Genomic DNA, 21,964 nt, shown 5'->3' with positions numbered 1-21,964 from the left:
AGGCAGCTTTTTAAAACTGGTATTTAGGATGGACACTGGACAGCGTGCAGCGTGCAATCCTATTGGCTTAACAACGGTTGTTGTGACGACGCAGCGCAAAGGATCATGGTCTATGTAGTTAACAATAATTTGTTCCGCGGGACTGTGTTTATTCCTCTTGCTTTTTGACGGACACCTGTCCTTTTAATATTGTAACCCAACCACGACGATATCGGGACACGACCACGACGATACGATATTGCGATATCGTCAATATCGTTACATCCTTAGTGGTCAGTATACATTCTGTGTACAGAACAACTCCAGGTAGCCATATTGCATTGCATTTTCAGAAAATTACAAGAGCTGCAGATTGAAAAGGAAAGGTAGTTTTACATTCCATTACAATATGATTTGTGTTGCAATTGTATATGCTATATTGTATTTCTTTTTTCCCCACGAAAGTGGAGTTACCTTTTAAACATCAATGTTTAATAACTGAAGTGCATAAACAAAATATCTTTGAAAAAACAAAAGAACTTAAACTGAATAGATCAGCTGGGTCCACATAAGAAAAAAAAAACATTCAACCACGGTCCTTTTATCGCAGCACATCTTCTCATGATGTTTCATTTGGGCCACCAGGCCTTGCATACCTTTGTTCCATTGCTTGCATTTTGTATGCATACTTTCTTTACCCATAGGTAGAGGAACTTCATTAAAATATTCTCAAACTGGGTCTCTTTTTACGACCTCAAGGGAAGAATAAAGCACTTCAAGGCATGTGCAGGGAGATCACAAGGTTTATAAGCTGCTTAGATTTCACTTTTACTGCTTGCCCTTCCTCCTCACGCTTAGAGCCTGGTACAGATGAATTTCTCTTCAAACAATCATACAGTTTTTAGTGTACATAGATTTGCAAAACAATGGGATAAAGGAATATTCCTGAACTTTTATCTCATATTTGTTTCATCCTATGGTTACTGGGAAATTGTGTGAATGCATCAATGCAGTTCATGTTCTCTCAGCTTGCAGAGCGTTGATTGATTGAATGCGTTTACCAAAAATGTATATATTGCAGAATATACAGCCTCATGCTATATAACTAAGCTCCATTTCATGCTGAATAAAATAAATTGTTAATGCATCTTAACCACTTGCCGACCGCCGCAAGTACATATATTGCAGCGGTCAGCCCCGGCCAGGCAAAGTGACGTATGGGTACGTCACTAGCCTGTGAGCCAATAGCGAGGCGTGCTCCCGCCCCGGCGCGTTCCCTAACAAGTCCGCACGTCCGCCGGTCACTCGCGATCATCCGCCGTGAAGGGAGAAAGGCAGGCGGCTAATGTAAACAAAGCCGCCTGTCATTTTTCCCTGTGTAAAAGCAGAGATCTAACGGTCCTGCTATGTAGGACCGTGGATCTCTGCTGTTACATGTAAAGCCACATCCCTGCACAGTAAGAAGCACGCCCCTAGGAACACACTTAACCCCTCCCTCTCCAATAAAATTAACCCCTTCCCTGCCAGTGTCATTTTTACAGTAACAGTGCATATGTATAGCACTGATTACTGTAGTAATGTCACTGGTACCCCCAAAAGTGTCAAATGTCAGTCAAGGGTCCGATCTGTCCGTCGCAATGTCGCAGTCCCGTAAAAAAAATCGCAGATCGCCGCCATTACTCGTTAAAAAAAAATGACAAAAATCTTTCCCTTAGTAAACGCAATAACTTTTGCGCAAACCAATCAAAATACGTTTGATTTTTTTTTTTTTTTTACCAAACATATGTAGCAGAAAACAAATTGGCCAAAAATGTTAAAAAATTTTGATTTTTACATTTTTGTTTGGGGGGGATTTCAAATAAAAAAAATTTGAAAAATATTATTATTTTTGCAAAATTGTCGCTCTTTTTTTGTTTATAGCGCATGATCAAAAAATCGCACAGGTGATCAAATACCACCAAAAGAAAGCTCTGTTTGTGAGGACATCAAATTCGTTTAGGTACAGCGTCGCACGACCGCGCAATTGTCCGTTAAAGTAACGCAGTGCCGAATCGCAAAATAGGCCCTGGTCTAGAAGGGGGTAAAATTTTCCGGGGCTTAAGTGGTTTAATAGAAAATTCTTTTAGATGGATTTTTATTAAAAAAAAAAATAGAAAATCTGATTTGAATACATTTTTTATATATATATATATTATCATCGATTTTTATCCACCCTGACAGATGTATGCACCAAATGCACTGTGCAGGATGTGATGCAACATGTATGTTAGTAAGCTGCTTTTAAAAAAAAACCAATTGCTAGGTTGGCTGGATTTTGTACATTTTTTATTCATTTTATATTGATCTGCTTTGTCTGGAGACACAAGTCCCTCTGTCTTTGCTCAGGGAGCAGATTAGCATTGAACTTTGTAATTCATGTATCCAAATTTAAAACTGGACTCCAGGGAAGTGGGAAAAAAAAGCACAACTGAAATGCATATAGAAGAGCTTTCTTATCTGCAAAAAGATCTATATATCTGTCCATCCAGTCCTGAGATTTAACCTGATTTCTCTCTGCTGCAGTTCAATAACACTGTCTGTAGATCCCATGCTGTGTTGAGTGGCCAGATGACAGGTCTGTGTCCGCTCCGCTTAATGCAGAATGGACACATCCGACTGCCCATAGATAAGAATGAAGGGTCTAATTGTGTCTGCCTGAAAAACGTACAGCTGACCCGATTGGACCTTTCGTGTGAAAAGGGCTTGTCCCTTCCCCACTATGTGCTTAAATGCTGAAACCGCAGACTGGTGAGCTTCTCTATCTACCCCTCTGCAATTTGCACTGCGGCACAACCGGTTGGCAGCTTGTGCTGCTTTTTTCTCCCACAGTCTGAATTCTGTTATACCTCTATCTTGCTTCTGTAGTTGGGAATCTTTCTGTATAATGTGTTTTTTTTTTTTGGTCAGCCCTTTGGCTGATCAAAAAAGAAAATCAAGGCATTTATGGCCAGCTAAATTCCCACTGTTCACACTGAATTTATCAGTTACAGAGATGAGGCACGCCTTTTTAATGGATAAGTTCACTTTTGTGCATTTTTTTTATTTTTTTCGGAGCCTGCAGAGTATTGCACCTGCGATCAGCAGATTGTAATACATTCAAGTAAATGGGGAAGCGCTGTAAACACCCCCCAACTTCATGAAATACACACAGTTGTGATGTGTTTGTTGGCAAATGGGGTTAAAACAGGCGGTGAGGAGGTGAACCTACCCTTTAACACCTAGATGTGCAAGTGTGAAAGGGGTGTTTTTATTTATGTAAAGCCTTTATCTCCCCCCCCCCCCCCAAAAAAAAAAAAAAAAAGTTGCTGTAACTGCTTATAAAGTGTTGATGTTTGGCTTCAATTCATTAGTGTATTTAAATCTCCTAGTTCATCTAACACCCCCCCCCCCCCCCCAATACTGACAGTGCTGCTGTCCTAAAGTGGGGGCTCTACTAGAGGAAGTGTGTTACTGGCCAGATCGCCAGGTGAAAACAAAGGGGTAAAAACCCTAATACAGCCACCACTTCTATTGATTGGTACGCTGCTATATATTACATTTTCTACTTTGGGTTTAATACCACTTTAAAGCAGAACTCTGTGGTGTTTATATCTAACATGGTTTAGAACTGTGGTATGCAGCCTCGGCACTCAAGGGGTTTAAAAACCACAAATCCCATCATGCTTCTGGAAGTCATACCTGTAGCTGTCAGTTTTTCAATGACTTGTAGTTACCAAACAGCCGGAGTGCTGAGGATGCCTCCCCCACTTCAGAATTACTCCATGCCTTTACCCAGGCTGCTAGCCACCTGGAGCACATGAACAACATTTTTTTAAAAATCTTCTTTCTTCTTTCTTCTTTCTTCTTTCTTCTTTCTTCTTTCTTCTTTCTTCTTCTTCCCCCCTGGTAAAGAAAACTGATCAAGAATGCTGGTGGATTTGGAAGTACCACATTTCTAGGGATCAGTAAGAGCTGTAAATATTTATTATGAGCATATTATTCTTTGAATAATCTTTTAATTTTTCCCTCTTTTTTTTTTTTTTTTTTTTTGCAGATGACTGGTTCCAATGAATTTAAGCTAAGCCAAGCCCCTGAAGATGGGATATCCGCTGTAAAGTTCAGCCCAAACACCTCCCAGTTCTTATTGGTCTCTTCCTGGGATTCCTCAGTCCGCCTCTATGATGTTCCTGCTAACACTATGAGGCTGAAATACCAGCATGCTGGTCCTGTCCTAGACTGTGCTTTCTATGTAAGTATTTCAACCGCTCTTCTTCTCTTTAATAGCTCAGCTTGATTCAGCATCTGTTTCATTCAACACAAACTCATTCTAATTCTTACCAGTGACACCACTGAAAATCCCTTTTTGTATTGCAGGATCCTACTCATTCTTGGAGTGGAGGTTTGGATCATCAGCTAAAGATGCATGACTTGAATACTGATGGAGGTAACTGTACCAATGGATGTTAAGAGGCCCCACATAATTCCTAAATGTATGATATTGCTAGTAGCATACTTTTTTTGGCTCATAAATGGCTTTCCCCTTCTAACCTGTGGACCGTGCACTCCACAGAGGGTATCCAGGAAGACTGGTAAAATATAGTGCCCAGCCTCTCGTTAATAGATCGGTGAAAGGGAATTATCATACTGTTGGTGTCACTGACTGTCAGAGGGTTTAACACTGACTTGTTCCACCCACAATTTATAAACGTTTCTTTAACCACTTATCCCTGGGCGGACGTCATATGACGGCGGTAGCTTTGCGGTAGTGTACCGGGATGATGCCTCTAGCTAGAGGCATCATCCCGGTACCGTTGTTTAGAGCCGACGGTTGGCTTTCCGTCGGTACCGACCGATGCGGCTCGGGAGCCGCTCGATCGTTACCCGGGGGAGCGGGAGGGGTCGTCGCCTATTGAGATCTCTATTGACTGTAGTTTGTCGCCATCCCACGGGGGGGGGGGGGGGGGGGGCGCAATTTTAAACCGTAACATGTTGGGTATCTATTTACTCGGCGTGACATCATCTTTCACTATATAGAAAAAAAATGGGCTAACTTTACTGTTTAGTATTTTTTAAATGCAGTGATATGTGATTTTTCAAAATTTTTCCCAAAAAATTGCGTTTTAAAGACCGCTGCGCAAATACCGCGTGACAGAAAATATTGCAACGACCGACATTTTATTCTCCAGAGTCTTTGCTAAAAAATATATATAATGTTTGGGGGTTCTAAGTAGTTTTCTAGGAAAAAATACTGGTTTTAACTTGTGAACAAAAAGTGTCCGAAATAGGGCTGGGGCTTAAGTGGTTAAAGTCATGTTATACTATACAGTTGTCTCTTGGTAAGCAATACTAAAGGTCATTTATTTTTTTTCATCTGTTTTGGTTTTTGTATTGGTTATGGCACGGCTCAAAATTTCAAGTCCTGAGCTACTAGCCAGGCCTTAAGGGTTACTCACCACCAGTTTCCCCACCCAACCCCTACACTGTCCCTCCCCTAATTCCGCCCCTAAACACGCCCTCCTAAATTATCTCATAAAACGACACTGTTAAACTACAAAAATATTTTTGCAGCATCATCAATGAAGCTGGTCAGTGTACCCAAAGCTGATTTTCCTATTGGCTCTCGGGTGCTGCCGCAACCATTCAGGGTAATGGAACCCGGCAGTGAATTGTGGCTTTACAGCTGGTTCCCTACTGCGCATGCTCTCTGCTCTTTCTAATTGGCCCGGCGGCAGAGGAAGAGGTAAGGGGGCCGAACTTCTGAGTAATAGCAGAGCGGCACTGTCTCCTGGAAGTGGGGAAGGATACCGGTCAAAAACAGGTACCCTCCCCTCCCCCCTGAAAGGTGCCAAATGTGGCACCAGAGGGGGGAGTAAGCATATAAGCGGAACTTCCACTTTTGGGTGGAACTCAGCGTTAAGTGTTCAGTATAGAGATAAAAGGTATCCATGTACAGAGAGCAGAACTGATTCAGTGTGCAGTAAGGCTTTTAGAATGGATCTTTCGTTATTACAGAGGACATTTTGAATCCGATGCCCAATGTTTTTTTTTGTATTTACCGTTTCTTAACGTGTACCTGTCAGCCCAGGGGACCTAGTTGGGTGACACTTAAAGTATAATAACTAAAGGTAAAATTTTGTTTTTTAACTTTTGGCTAGAGTGGAGAGGGATTAGAACACCTGTCAGTCTTTTTTTGCTGTCTGACACCTGTAGGGAGATTCGCCCTCTTTATCTGTCTTAACTGTTATGTTTAAGTGAAAGTAAAAGAATTTCCAAAGGGGACACTAGTTCTAGTGACCTGGGGGGGTCTCTAAAAGATTCACTTAATTTGCAGGGATTTCCCCTCACTTTCTGTTTTGGCTAAGGCACAGAAAGTAAAGGTAAAGCTCCCTAATGGGACAAAAGGCAAAAATAAACCTTATTTTGGTTATAACCTCCCATACTCTATCCAAAATGAATAAGAAAGTTTTGCCTAAAATTCTACTTTAAATTGTACATTAATGGGAGCCTTCATGTGTCTTCTAGTTGGCTCTGCTTCATTGCACAATCTGGAAGCCCTGAAAGCAGGATCACTTGTTCCGGCTTGCTCCTCATTCATCTTGTTTCTCACTATTCGCTCATCACCCTAATATCTGGCCTCCATAACCAACAGTGAGGTCTGGTGAAGGGCTGGCCAGAGCTACATTAGTATATTAGACTTTTTACTACAGAGTTCCCTAGGTTTTGAGTGAGTAGGAGAAACGTAGAAAATGTGCTATGGCCCGGTACATAATACAAATATTACTTTAGTCAGTATATTTTGTCCACATATTTGGATTTGGGCTATAGACAGTTGTTATGCATGTGTTTTAGCTGTACTTTGTGTGCTTATTACACGGCTTACCATGTGAGTTTTAAATCGGAACACCGTTTATCCTGCATGTGCAGCTTGATTTTCCACAATATATTTGCTGTCACCGGTGCCTTCATATTTATTGTGGTTGTGCCTTTTGTATAGACTTCTTATTTGAAGCCAAGAAAAAATAAAATCTAGAAAGTTGAAAATGAGTTAGATGTGTCTTGTGGACATACATGGACCAAATGAAAAGCATTTTAAGAGTGTTTAATATTGTGCAGTTTCTTCTGTATCTGAATAATTTGTTACAACTGCAGCAGTGTGAGTAGTCTGCATCGCTCTGGGCTCTATATTGATTTGTCTTTTGTTATGACTGTTTTCAGAGAATGTGGTTGGGACGCATGACGCCCCCATTCGTTGTGTTGAGTTCTGCCCCGAGGTAAACGTTATGGTTACTGGGAGTTGGGACCAAACGGTGAAATTATGGGACCCGCGGACTCCATGCAATGCCGGAACCTTCTCTCAGCCAGATAAGGTATGTACCAATTGTATGTAACCATAAGGCAACACAAAACTTGCCAGCATTGTCTGAGTTGTACACAGGGCGTCACCCTACGCTAACCTTGTCTGTGAAGTTGTACTGCACAGCGATGTCCCCTCCACGTTATGAAGTGCAGTTCAGAGCACGGCTAAAAGCAATTGTTTCTTGTGCGGACCTCACATAAGATTATAGTGCTAGCATTTAAGTTATTACATCCTTTTCTCCTTCATATTTTCCACTAAGTTCCCGTGTCAAGATGAAGCAGGAAAGCTTTTCCTTCCAGTAAATCAACACAGCACTTCTGTGCCTGTGCTTCCCCTTAAATATACCGGCCAGTTTGGAGGCATCATTACCAGCTCGGCACTCCATCGAAATGGCCGTCATTTTTACCCCATCACGACTGAATCTACTTCTGGCGAGACCTTTGTGCAGAGCAGAATAATTGCATTGTTTCTCGGTTTGATTTATGGGTGTATGTGGCCAGTAAAAGCCTGTGATGAATAGCTGACAGGACAGCACATAATAGACAGCCACTGGGAAGCCGCCTACCTATTGGCGCAGACAGCTTGGCATGTCAGTTTTTCGTAGGGATTTTTTTTTTCTCCATACTGATAAATGTGTCCACCCACTCGGTTGCTTGACATGCCGGTTTGGGGTGATTGATGAGCCCGCTGACCAGAAAGACTACTTCCAATCCAGGTGTGACACCAGTTTGTAAAGAAGATTTAGGATTCTCAGCAAGATTGTTTCATTAGGCCTGCTTTTTTTTTTTTTTCTCTCCTCCTCCATGCGTGCTTTAGCTGCAGTATGTCTTGGTAATGGCAGCAGAAGTCGTACCTGTAGCATTAGTGTAAAGCGGCTGCCGCAGCTGCCTTCATTTATAATTTTACTCCAATTCTCTGTGGTGCTGGGCCAGCCTAACTTTTCACTTTTTTTCTTTATGCAGTTTGTGTATGAGATTCTGTAGCAGGGGAGCCTCAGTACAAGTATTCTGTATCCCTTCATTTGCTCAATATTGCCAGCCTTTTCCTAAACTGCCTGGCTGATCTGACAATAAAAGTTAACCTGTCTTCACTTTAAAGTGGAGCTAACCCCACCAGTTTCCCAAAAGAAAGCTCAAGTTGGAAAAGTTCAATACATTTTATTTAATACTTAATCAAACCTAATGTGGTTTTCTGCAGTGTTTTATTTTCCAACAGACAGTAGTCGATTCTGAGAGATCGGCTTCTCTACAACCAGCCTGCTCATAGATGGATGAAAATTTGTTCAGTTCCTGCTGAACCAGCTGAATTTGGATCCACCTATGACCATCTTAAGTCATTGGTTTTGTTTTTGATTTAGGGATTCAGCTGCTCCTGAGTTTAAACCATGCCCTAGTTTCCATTTTCAGGTTGGGCCAGTTGGTAGCCCCCCTCCCCACATTTCTTCATTTTTTTTCCCTCTACTCCCCCTCCCCCATCCCATCCCTACAGTGCCCCTACACTGACCGAAACACCACCCGTCCCATATTTTGAGTATCTGAATCTGGCCATTGATGGATCTAATCTTGGCTGGTTCACAGGCAGGGCAGTCTGATTGTGCCCAAGTTGATCCATTGATCGACTTGGGTGCAACCAGCCTGTGGGATTTTTATTTATTTTTCACATGCAATTACTGCCGGTAGAACACAATATCACTGCCTGAGGTATTTCCCCCATCAACACAATGTTGATGAGGGAATTGAGGGCTGCCTATGTTGACACCCCAACATTGCTACAGATGACATCCCTTTACCTTTGTTCCCATTAAACATTTAGGCAAAATAAAGAAACCTCAGATCAGGTATTACGATAAAGTGTTTATAGTACTTTATTACTGAATGTTGATGACAATGTACATTCTTTTGGAGAACGAAAAAAGGAGTAAAAGGCAGAGTCTATTTGTTCATATAGGACTTGTAAGGATGTGTATTTGTCACCCTGAGGAAGCAGATCAAGTCTGTGAAACGCGATGGAAGTGATTATCAGAAATCCTCCAATATCAACTTTCATCAAATCAACAATTACGATATTTGTTTGTATGCACAGTGTGATATTTTTAGTCTGTGTAGTCCTATGCTTTTATCAAATTGTAATAAAGATTTTTTTAATTTTATTATAAATTTATCTTTCGTTCATTGACGGACACGGCTCCTGATCTTCATAACCAGTGGGTTATACTGCCCCCTTCATGAGTAGGACACTAGGCAAAAAAAGAATCTGGCTATGCCTATGGGCAGTCCCAGGGGGTATACTCCCTTGCCTTGCTATAGGTACTCAGTTTTTTTTCTGCCTAGTCAGGAGTAAGGACTTAATTCCTTGCTGGGATCTCTGGTCCTGGCACATTTTTTTTAGATATAATTTTTTTCTTCTGTTTTTTTTTTTTCCCTGTGAAATCTACAATTAACTGCCGGACTGGATGATGAACTGGATAATCTTGATCCGGTAGACAACCCAGTCTGGCTAGTGAGCGCGTGCAGACATCTGCTTTGCGCTAGTCAGCTCGTGATATAGCCCCAGTGGACGGGGGCTGGCCTGCAAGTTAAAAGCCTTGTGAGGTCACATACGACTGGGTCTCGGCCTGAATCTTTTAGGAAGTTAGACTCTCGCTTTGTGCTCACGGATGGCCTCGGAAAGGTTTTTCAACTTCCTATGCGACCCATTTCTAGAGGGATCAGACAGAAGGTGATTCCATCAAGGGCCCGGTTCCTCCTTTTTGCTGTCAAGGCACACTCTTCTTGGACGCTTATTGCCTCCTGGGCCTTCCGTCATCAGGCGTCAGTGAGGCAAGCTTGCAAGGCGGCCACCTGGTCGTCGGTGCACACTTTCACAAAGTTTTATAAAGTGGATGTGTTGGCATCTGCAAATGTTTCTTTTAGCTGCAAGGTTTTGCAGGCTGCTGTTTAGATAACCTGAGCCTCTTCCAGGGTGTATTCCTTTTTTTTTTTTTTTCTCTTTTTTTTTTTCAGACTGTCTCCAGTTGTTTTGGTTGAGCTCCTGTTGCCTGCTTGGCTACTTTTTAGCCTGGGGGGAATTTTTTTGCTGTTTCCACCCTTCATGTTTAACACTGCTTTGGGATGTTCCAATGGTTATGAAGTTCAGGAGCTGTGTCCGTCAATGAACGAAAGAGAAAATGGGATTTTTTACTTACCGTAAAATCCATTTCTCTTTCGTTCATTGACGGACACAGCACCCACCCCTCTGTGGAGTTGTAACTCTTCTGACACTGCTTGCAACAAAACAGAGTACCTATAGCAGGGAGAAGGGAGTATACCCCATGGGACTGCCCAGAGGTACCCAGATTTTCTGCCTAGTGTCCTACTCCTGTAGGGGGCAGTATAACCCAATGGTTATGAAGATCAGGAGCTGTGTCCGTCAATGAACATCAGAGAAATTGATTTTACGATAAGTCAAAAATCCCATTATTTCCTTTTCTGCCTTAGACATGAGCAGAATAGAGCCCTCCTAAAACAGAAGGTATCTGCATGTTTTACATCTGCCAAAAATCTAATAAATAAGGGGTTTACTTATAGTTGTTGCATAGTACAGAGATGCAGCTTATTTGTATGATGTTGATTTTATTCCAACCTAGATTTCAGTGACTAGAATCCCACTGACATTGTAGTGGCTTTTATGACAATTTGTAAAAGTAACTTTTTTTTCCCCCCTTCCTTCTACTAGGTGTATACACTGTCTGTGTCTGGAGACAGGCTAATTGTGGGCACAGCTGGCCGAAGGGTGCTGGTTTGGGATCTGAGGAACATGGGCTACGTACAACAGAGGCGTGAATCAAGTCTTAAGTACCAAACACGCTGTATCAGAGCTTTCCCAAATAAACAGGTAATTCAGACACTTCACTAACAATTCAGGTGCAGCACTTGTACCATGGTCAAGATGCAGGCAAGTGAAAAGCATTTTGACTGCCAGCTTAAGCGGCTCACTGATAAACGGGTTCCTTTTACCAAACCAAGGCTGTCTTTGTTTCACAATAGAACTTCACTTGAAACATCCAACACAGGGTTTTCCTCTCCCTACATATAAGACTTTTTGTTCTTTATTATTGCCCCAGGCAGGGAAAACAGATCGATGTGGTCACCTCACCGATTGGCTTTGTGCAGTGAGATTCTTCTCTTCATTACAACTTGTTAATTAAATGGCTCAGACATGAAAGTGAATACAACTGTGGCTTTATTATTAAGCAAATCCTTGAAGACAGTTTAGCAGTGATAACTTCCTGAGTGAAATAAACGCTGATGGGTCTAATTGCCACCTTGTCACACTAGGGCTATGTGCTGAGCTCCATTGAAGGAAGAGTTGCCGTTGAATATTTGGACCCAAGCTTGGAAGTTCAGAAGAAGAAATACGCCTTCAAATGTCATCGGCTAAAAGAGAACAACATTGAGCAGATCTATCCTGTCAATGCAGTGTCCTTCCATAATTTACACAACACCTTTGCCACAGGTTAGTTGTTAGTCTGTGTTAAAATGGCAAAAGAAATGTGCTTCAAGCGGAACTCCAGATATAAAAATGTATTTAAAATGCCGTTGTGTATTCCTTCACTGGAGGTATGTTTGTAGGTGTTTCAGTGAATAATTTTATGGATGTAAATACTTTTTATTGGCCTTTTCCTACTTTTGTGTTGCTCCCTGTAATTCTAATGTTTGAGTTAAATTTTATAGTTAAACTGTGATAGGGACTGGCAGTGACTGAAGCTTGTGGATTGTATCAGGCTTTTTCATTTTACACGAGTACTCAGTCTGTCCAATCAGATGCCGCTTCAGATCTTAACTCTAGACCGCTAAATACACAGTTGAAAAGAATTAATGTGAACGGGTTTTACTTAGTAAAGTGATTAGAGTATTGTTCCGTCAGTCTTTTAATGCAGACCACACAGCCAGGTCCTGCTCTTACCTCTATCTGCTACAGTGCATTTCTGCAGTACAGTCTGGTCTTGGACTCACCCCAGACGTGAGAGGGAGCAGAAGCACATTATGTCCCGTCTTTGCTGCTCTCCTTTCCTGTGAGCTTACCTGTGCAGTGCAAAAGACCTCTTGTTGGGATCCCCAAGGGATTCCTTTAATTTTCAGGGATTTCCTCTCTCACTTTGGCTGTGGGACAGGAAGTGAAGGGAAATCTCCCCAATGGGACACCGATGGCAAAAAATAATCGGACAGGGGTTAGTTAGAACCCTCCCATACTCTATCCAAAGTGGGGAAAAAAATAAGGTTTTGCCTCTAGTTCTACTTAAGTCATTTTTTTTTTTTCTGCAATGAAGGTCCTTGTACAGGCACCACTTCTTTTATAGGGTAAAAGGGTTTTGCTCCTGTCTCCAGATTGTTCTCCTGTGTTGTCACCATGTGTCACATGATCTGCCAAAAGGAGACCACATGTGACTGTAGTGACACGTTAAATAGGCATTTTCTGATTCACCATCAAGAAACGCACCCTGAGAAATTGCATGTAATAGTTGCTGGAGTACATGTGGCCATGAAGTAGCAGCAAATAAGCCACAGAAGACCAGCAGTGTTTATGTGCAACAAAGGATGAAATAAAGTGGAAAATGGCTTTTTTTGTTTTTTAAAAAAAGGCCGTCATTTGATACAGTGTTAAACAATGTTTTAGGACACTAAATGTCATGTTTGTCATTTTTAATTGGGCTCCAGGAAGAAACAAAAAAGCAATTGACCCCAAGTGTCACTGCGACCAGAGTAGTGATGAGGGGTTGCTAACTAATGCACTACCTCTGCAGGGGTGTCTGCTGGTGATGCTGCCTTTTGATTACTATGTCAGGATAGAGGGGTGCCTCCTTCTGTAGTAAAGTGGAAATTGATGGTCTCCTATATGATACTTCTAAGCCATGCCAGGCAGGTAGACTTCTGGTCAGATTGTGGATTTGAGAGAAAAAAAATGTATTCTGGCCAAAATGTGTGGTAAGCCAGTGTGTTCAGTGAAGAATCCATTGTTCTATGTTATCTATGTACCTCAGTCCTTTTCACTCTGGTACGTCCAGTAAAAGGCCTTTCCTACAAGTGATTGCATTTTCTCTTCACCCTGCAGGTGGCTCAGATGGCTTTGTCAATATTTGGGATCCTTTCAACAAAAAGCGCCTGTGCCAATTCCACCGATACCCGACCAGCATAGCTTCCCTGGCCTTCAGCAACGACGGCAGCACTCTGGCAATTGCTGCCTCCTACATGTACGAAATGGATGACATTGAACACCCTGAAGATGCTATCTTCATACGGCAAGTGACAGACGCTGAGACAAAGCCCAAGTGAGGCAGCGTCACCTGCCTTCCCTCCCCCTGCACCAAGATTTTTTATTAATTTTCCTTTGCCTCATGAATAGCGTTATTGATGGTAAAAGAAGATAAGTATGGCTGACTGTAGGGCTGGGGGAGATTTTATCACATCCTCCCAAGCTTTCAATATCCGTCAGTTGATAGACGTCTGACAGATAAAATTATACTCAGTTGTTTTATACAGAAGCGTGTCGACCTCCTCTGCATTTCTTGCCCTTCATTATCAGAGGACTTCTTACTGTTGACTTTGCTTCAAATGTATTGAGGAGACGGCTGTTGGTTAGTCCTGATATTGCCTTGTGTTTGTCACTTTCTTTGTTCCTATGTCTTATATTTGTACATGAAGTTACTTTCTCTATCAGGATTCTGTTTTTTTTTATTTTTTTTATTTTATGTAAATAAGCGTTTTCACCCAAATAATAAATACAAGTCAGAACCTTTTTGTGCTGAATTTTTAACCTGTGTGTTTTGTGTTTGTGTATATAGCAGTATCTTCTGCACTGTGAAGTAAAGGGATGATATCCTCAGTGTCTATTTTTTGGATTTTAAAGTCGCTGAAAGAAAAAAAAAAAATGGAGGAACATTATCGCTGTAACAGGCTTTATTACAAAGGGCACATAGACATTTGCTCCAACCAGCTGTATTAGAGGGTACATAAATGAACACTGACTCCAAAAGGCTATTGTACAGATGGCACATAAACACTAACCTAACAGTAGAATAAAAGATTTAATACTATGGCTTTGAAATGCGTTTTTTTTTTTTTTTTTTTCTAATTTAAAATGTGCCTGCAATTTGGACATTTAGGTTTTTACATTTTTTTTAAGTGTAACAAAATAGTTTTTTCAAAACAACAAAAAAAGAGTGGAGATGGATACCTGCCATTTTTTTTTTTTTTTACTGACTGTTTCTCTGTTAGGGAGATTCATCCTCTCCATTTGTCTTGTTTACCAATATCTCCAAAGTAAAATAAAATGCCAAATTTTGGAATGACATCCGAACAGTAATAGCAGGGAAATCTTCAAATGGGGACAGTGGTTTTGGTGACCCTGGTAATACCCCAGGATTCTCACTTTGGGGGGGGGGGGTCATTTCACCCATCTGTTTAGCGATTAGATCGGAAGTGAAGGGAAATCTCCCTCCTGCGAGGCCTGTACAGCAGAGGTGTGTGCTCCTAAGAAGAGCTGAGGTGCAGAGTCTAAGAAGCCACTCGATATTCGCCAGTGAACCCAAGAAGGGGGTAAGGCTTTGCTGCAGGACAGCTGCCAGGTTGCAGCCCTGTGACTCACCTGTTCAAGTGGCAGACCTGAAAAAAGGAGAGCAGGGTCCAAAAATGATAAACTGCCTTGTAGATCAGGGCTGACGGCAAAGGTGCACGGTCAGATATGAGGCTGTGGTCAAAAACTAGTGAGACAGGAACATGGGGTCACGAGTGCACAGGAGTGCCTATATTTAAAAAGGGATCAAAGTCTGTGCCAAGTAACTATAGACCTGTTTAACTTCTATAGTTGGGAAGATATTGGAGTGTTTAATAAAAGACCACATAGAGGAGTTCTTGTTGGAAAAAATATTTTAAGCAACAGACAGCATGGATTCATGAAAGACAGAAGTTGTCAAACAAACCTGATTTCTTTTTATGAGGAGGTAAGTAAAGCCTTGGACAGAGGGGTGGCTGTGGACGTAGTATACTTGGATTTTGCAAAAGCGTTTGACACAGTTCCCCACACACGGCTAATGTGTAAGGTAAAGTCTACAGGCTAGGAAAGATCAGTTTGTAATTGGATAGAAAATTGTCTAAAAGATATAGAATTCAGAGAGTATTGGTTAATGAGTCTTACTCTGAATGGTCTAAGGTTATCAGTGGTGTACCCCAAGGTTCAGTGTTGGGACCCTTACTTTTTAATATCTTTATAAATGATATAGGGTCTGAGATTAAAAGTACCACTTTCAGTCTTTGCAGATGACACCAAGCTATGCATTGGAATAACTTCCTTGCAGGATGTCTCCAATTTACAAGCTCACCTCAATGCACTTCATTGGGCAACTATGTGGCAAATGAGGTTTAATGTTGATAAATGTAAAGTTATGCACTTGGGGGCTAAGAATATGCATGCATCATACATACTAGGTGGGAGTAGAACTGGGGGAATCCATAACGGAGAAGGAGCTGGGTGTTCTTGTAGAGCCTAAGCCTAATGGCATACAATGCCAAGCTGCTGTTTCCAAAGCAAGCAAAGTCCTTTCTTGTATTAACAGAGGCATGGACTCCAGAGAGAGAGAGATATAATTTTGCCCCTGTACGAAGCAATAGTAAGACCTCATCTGGAATATGCAGTTCAGTTTTGGGCACCAGTTCCTAAAAAGGATATCGGGGAACTGGAGAGAGTGCAGAGAAGGGCAACAAAACTGATGAGGCATGGAGGAGCTCAGCTATGAGGAAAAATTAGAGGAACTGAATTTATTCTCTCTTGAGAAGAGTAGGGATGTAACGATATCAAAATCTCACGGTACGATACGATTTCGATATTGACCTCACGGTATGATATTTATTGCGATATAGTGGGTGGGGATGAGGATGATGGAGTTTCATTGTGAGAATGGCTGGGGATAATTCTGGGTGGGGATCTTTTCTCCACCCAGAATCAACCCCAGCCATTTTCACAATGCAACTCCATTATGGCAGCTTGTCTGGTGTCCGTGTCCCATTAGAGGAGTCCAATCAAAAGTACAGGCAGCACAGCAGCAGCACCTTGCTGCACACCCATAACTGTCAGTGACTTCCCTCCACACTGCTATCTCGATTCTACTTCATGCACCTGCAAGGCTGGGGCCACTTCCCCCATTGAGCAACTGACTACACCCCCATGCCTGAGTGCTGCCCAATCAGATAATACTTAACTATCTTTGAAAAGCAGGCTCTGCCTCAGCAGGGAACTAAATGGAGCGGAGCAAGTGTCCAGGTTTTACTTGTGGGGAGCAGTGTTGTAACTTGTAGGCGAGCTGGACTGGTGAAAGATGCTTTTGTCTCACTTGCAGGTGCCACACGGGGGAAAGCTGGTGACATGTATCACTATCACGGCGGCTCTCTCTGTCTCTCCCACAAACCCTGCCAACACAACACCAAAACAGCAACCCCCCTGGCACCATGCGGGGGGGGGGGGGGTAAGCTCAGGCCCCTTACACACTGCCTGTACCCACCTGATGGTGGCCCTGTTTACAAATTACTCACCGGCGGTCCGGTGTCACTGGTTTGCCATGGTGCATGGCTCTGCTCCACCGAGTCCGCCGCTCTCCGGCGCTGGCTGCGCCTCCGCCCCACAAGCTCGCCCACCCACACTGCTCCAAACCAACTGGCAGCCGCTCGTCTCGGCTCGGCCAGTAAGCACTGCAGCAAAGAGGTGAGTGACAGACAGGAGCCGACGAGACACAGAGACAGCGGCAGACCGTGCACCCACCACGATGATATCGGGCCATGTGAACCACCGTGATAGCTGCAATATCGTAACATCCCTAGAGAAGAGGAGATTAAGGGGGATATGATCAACATGTATAAATACATAAGGGGTCCATATAGTGAACTTGGTGTTGAGTTATTCAGTTTAAGGACAACACCGAGGACAAGGGGGCACCCTTCACGTCTAGAGGAAAAGAGATTTCGTCTCCAAATACGGAAAGGTTTCTTCACCGTAAGAGCTGTGACATTGTGGAATAGACTCCCTCCGGAGGTGGTTCTGGCCAGCTCACTAGATTGCTTTAAAAAAAAAAAAAAGGCCTGGATTCTTTCCTGGGAGGGCAGAATATAAATGGGTACTAATATTTATAGGTAAAGTTAATCCAGGGAATATCCGATTACCTCTTGGGGGATCAGGAAGGAATTTTTTCCCCTGCTGTAGCAAATTGGATCAGGCTTTGCTGGGGTTTTTCTGCCTTCCTCTGGATCAACTGCGGGTATAGGATTGTATGGTTAGGTATTCTTTACTGTGGTTTTTTTTTTTTTTTTTTTTCAACCTCACTATGAGTGTAGGGCTTAATGGAGTACAGGAGTCTATGGAGACCTGAGGACATGTCAGGAGTTTATTTTGTAGAACTACAAGTAACAGGTTAGCTTTGCATGTTTTGTAAATGACAAGTAACAGATCAGCACTCCTGAGACTAGCATTCCTGGGGAAGCAGTGTCCTCTCTGAATAGGTCTTACACACACCATCCTGAGACAGACCTTTTAGCTCTGCAGTCAGCAAAGCTTATGTTCTCAGGCTCTGATCCAGAAAAATACACATTAGACCTTTGAAATGAGATCACTGCTTCCCCCAGGGGAAACTTTCACACTGGCTTTGTTTTTTGAAAATGGCCCGCTTGTCCGTTTTAATCCAATCCTCCTGACATATGGAAAATAGGGTTTCCATGCATCTGGATTTCAGGGACAGGATCAGATCGGAGAGCAGCGGGTGTCAGCTGACATGTCACCACTGACATCCGCTACCCTATAGGGGTGAATGGAGCATCCGATCAGGCCCATCTGAAAAACTGACAGGTGGACCTGATCAGAAAGCCCGTGTGACAGGGGCCTCAAGGTTTCACTCTGCAGCACACTGACAGGTACTAGGCCGAGGTTAATGTCTAAAGAAAACAAGACTTTGGCCACCTTTTTTTTTGTTTTGATGGCCCTAGAATGTATTTAATTGTTTGCTGCCACGAACGTCAGAGTGTGAGCAATAATTCTAGCACCATAACTAATGTTTAACTCCAAACTGATAACCTGTAAAGGCTTTTAAAGCGTTGCCTGTGGACCATTTTGGATGTGGTCGTTTATCAGCAATTTACAATTGTGCACAATTTTAAATCTTGACCTAAAGATCCTAATTCATATTGTACCAAAAATGAAGTAGCACTCTTGGTTGTGAGAGAATCACGCCTGTACCCTCACCTGCAGCTGAAACGTGCTACTGCTTAATGCATGGTGCTTCTATTCATTCATAGTGTCTAACCCATGTATCCTAAACACAGTGTGGATGCAGGAATCGCCAGAAATTGTGTGGTGCAAAAGCACCATGCGATTCCCAGCTCCAGCATTTTGAAAATGGTGCAAGAACCCTTTTACTGCATGAAAGCAGGCACAGCAGGCCAATCGGTCTGCAGACCTACAATAGTGTGAACTAGGCCTTATATTGTGTTTTGTGTGCATTGAAATTCATTTGCGTGTATTTATTTTTTGTTTTTCTGAAAATGTATGTTTGATAACTGGTTGCACAAATATGTAACATAAAACCTCAGCCACCATTTTCATTCTCAAGGGCCTTTGCTTTCAGAAAAATATATGGGTTGGAAGTAATTTTATAGCAGAAAAAGGGAGATATCTGCTTGTGAAAAATGTAAAAACATTGCCCTAGTAGGCGACCAATTAAACTGAAACTTCAATTGGACTTTATTGTAAACTCTGGAATGAAGTTGGAACTGCCCCATTAGTGTGTGTGGTCCATTAAAACACTGCTCCAATGTTTAATTTACTAAAGCAGTCTCTTACATATTGACTAGTCTAAAAGTACAAATACATAGTATTTTTTTCATTCAGGTTTTTTTTTTTTTTTTCTCTTCTTCCTCCTAAACCTGACTGGACGAGAGAATACAGGTGAAAATAAAAAATATTCTGTTATACTGTATATCAGCCCTTTTCAAGCAGATTGCCTTGTTGGTTCATCAAGGGTGTCTTGGCGTAATGCCTAAAAATTGTCAACAAGCTGGCATGTGGATCAAGCCTGACTTTTTGTTACACAAAGCCAAAAGCTTTTATTGTGCAGCATTCCAACCTTGGGCACTGTGCAGGTCAGCCACTGGCATGCTCACAACTAATGATGTCATCAGGTGATAAGAAAGATTTTGGGTGCCTGCACAGTGTCCTTGTTTGCCCATCCCTGCCCCTCTCTGTCAGCACTGGGTCACATTAGCCGAGAGAGGGAGAGAAACTGAGGGAAGAAAGGAAAAGCTCCAGAATACCAATCGGTACCAGTTTGTAAAGGTGAAGGGTAAAATCGCCTCCGTTGTTGGGTGGCCCATGTGTGTGGATTCATACAAACCTATTTATTGTATTGAAGAATGGGGTGCCTTGACTGCAAAAAGGGTTGAGAAACTTTGATGTATAGGAAGTACACCATAGAGCTAAGCCACTTCTTAACTTGCCTTTGCTGTTTGTGAATATTGTAATCTGACAAACTAGGGATCTGAAACCTTACAAGCATTTTGATACAGATCCTGGGCTTGTTTTTTAAAATACTGTTTAACATGTAAGAAATTAATCTCTAACATATCTGCTTGTAATGGTTGGCCATGTTGTTTTCTAAAAAAAAAAATATATATATATATATATATATATATATATATATATATAAAATGTGTGTGTATATAATATATATATATATTTTTTTCCCATTATTTATTTTCATATAACCATCTTCATTGCCCATAATACCATATTTATTCTTTTATCTTTAAATTGGTACTATACGCACACAATTTGTTATATTGTCCCTTCTCTTTCTGTATATGGATGATGGCAGTGTAATAATTTTAATTACAAAAAAAAATTTCTAAGTACCTTTTTTCCTAATCAATGTATGGCTGTCACGTGACCCAGATCTTTCTCAGCCTGTCTGCAGGGAATCATAAGCTGGAGGAATTTCTAGTCCCTAAAACCAATAAACTGTTTTAAATTGTCATACAATGATTTATTTGAAACCAAATCGTTATTTTTTTTTTTGGAAATAACCTGGTGCAGGTGGTTTTCTGCCAGTTAGTGTCTCACACCCTTCCAGCCTGTGTCTTCGAATAAGAGGGAGTTGAAGCCTCCATCAATCTACATATCCCACACCCATTGTGTTTAGCTGGTTAGTGGGCATGGATGGAGTGGGCTGTCATTTACCACTGTAATATAGTCACATGAGCTGCTGAAATGTGATAGGGAGGAAATACTCAGCATAGAAACTCACTGAAAACTGAGCATGTGCAGTGCTCCCACTACAGCTGCAAAGTCCCTAGCTGAGTTGGGGACATGAGCAGAAGGTGGAGATACAGAACAGCAGGATTTACCAGGTGTTTTTTTTTTTTTTTTTTTTCTGCAGAATACAGAAAATGAATCTCCCAGTGACTGAGTATGAACAGCATGTAATACACCATTTATTGATAGTTTTTTTTTTTTTTTTTTTATGATGTGGGTTTAGTGAAACTTTAAGTATATGTTAACCTTAACAAAGTTCCCTTTCTGGTATGTTAAATATTACTTTAAAAGAGATTTGTAATCTCTGTTTAATAGATGCAAAGATGTATTGATCCTGTCAGACATCTAGTGAGCTTAAAACTTTTTTGTACTCTTTATCAGCATTGTTCCCAGCTATCTCTTTGAATTACAGAACACCTCTCCTGCAATATGGAGATGACTCTTCCTTTCCTTGTGTGACAACTCTGCCCCACAGATACAAGACAGTGAATGAGCGTTGTCACCCTAGGACAGGAAATGATACTGGCAGATTCATACAGCCTGATAAAAAGTAATTGAATGCAGCCACCACATCTAAGGACTGGTAAGCTGTAATATATAAAATGTTTGTTGGTTTTTGTTCCCTTTTGATCCTGTGCTATATGCACCACAGTAGTTTGAGAAGTAAAGCCCATTGTGCTTGGTATGTCTATAGACTACTATCAGTAGCCCTCAGTGGAATTCCAGTGTTCTGATGAGCTCCCTCCCCATGACTAGACTGAAAATGCCAGTTGCCTTTTGTTGGGAAGGTGATTAAGGAAATGTCCATTTCTACTCCATTACCCCACCAAGATGCCTCGATCAGCTTAGCTGCGCAGCAGTGCGATTTCACCCTTTGCCCTTTTGATCCTTGGTGGCGATAACCATCACAAGGACATCAGAGAATCAGAGGTAACATCGGAAGTGCCGATAAAGGTGAGGATATGGCCAGGTAATTACCTCATGAGCATGGACCATGGCCATGAGACCTCAAACAAGCTGCCATTGTCCTGAAGACCTCTGTAACAGGGGGAAGAGAAATATCAGGGAATTGTATTTGGTCAGGTTAAAGGATCGAGTTGCATGGAAACATTTTGTGGCTGCTGATGTGGAGCAGCTCTGTCTGATGCTCTCAAGAGCTCCATTGTAGGGGTTTAAAGAGCTGCTGACAGGTCACAGTGGGGGAAGTCAGCTCCAGTAAGATTTTGGATTTTCTGCATTTCTGACATAGCTGCATCATAACTTTGTTGAATACGACACAAACGTTGC

General features: G+C 41.9%; 1 protein-coding gene across 2 annotated transcripts in view; it reads left to right on the top strand.

The window, feature by feature from the left end:
* Nucleotides 1–14,116, top strand: part of BUB3 (BUB3 mitotic checkpoint protein) — a 29,721-nt gene extending 15,605 nt beyond the window's left edge. Inside the window, exons 2-7 of one of the 2 annotated variants that reach the window (XM_082268488.1) lie at nt 4,052–4,246; nt 4,372–4,441; nt 7,213–7,364; nt 11,069–11,227; nt 11,671–11,848; nt 13,445–14,116. In XM_082268488.1, the coding sequence (XP_082124614.1) occupies nt 4,052–4,246; nt 4,372–4,441; nt 7,213–7,364; nt 11,069–11,227; nt 11,671–11,848; nt 13,445–13,665 (975 nt within the window). In that variant the 3' untranslated portion in view covers nt 13,666–14,116. The remainder of the gene's footprint in view (nt 1–4,051; nt 4,247–4,371; nt 4,442–7,212; nt 7,365–11,068; nt 11,228–11,670; nt 11,849–13,444) is intronic. The other variant, XM_082268487.1, reaches the window with a different exon arrangement.
* Nucleotides 14,117–21,964: the final 7,848 nt, after the last annotated feature.

The sequence above is a fragment of the Pelophylax lessonae genome, assembly GCF_965119305.1.
Source record: "Pelophylax lessonae genome assembly, chromosome: 9".
NCBI lineage: Eukaryota > Metazoa > Chordata > Amphibia > Anura > Ranidae > Pelophylax > Pelophylax lessonae.
The sequence above is the reverse complement of the archived record's forward strand: the minus strand, read 5'-3'. Positions and strand labels throughout refer to the sequence as shown.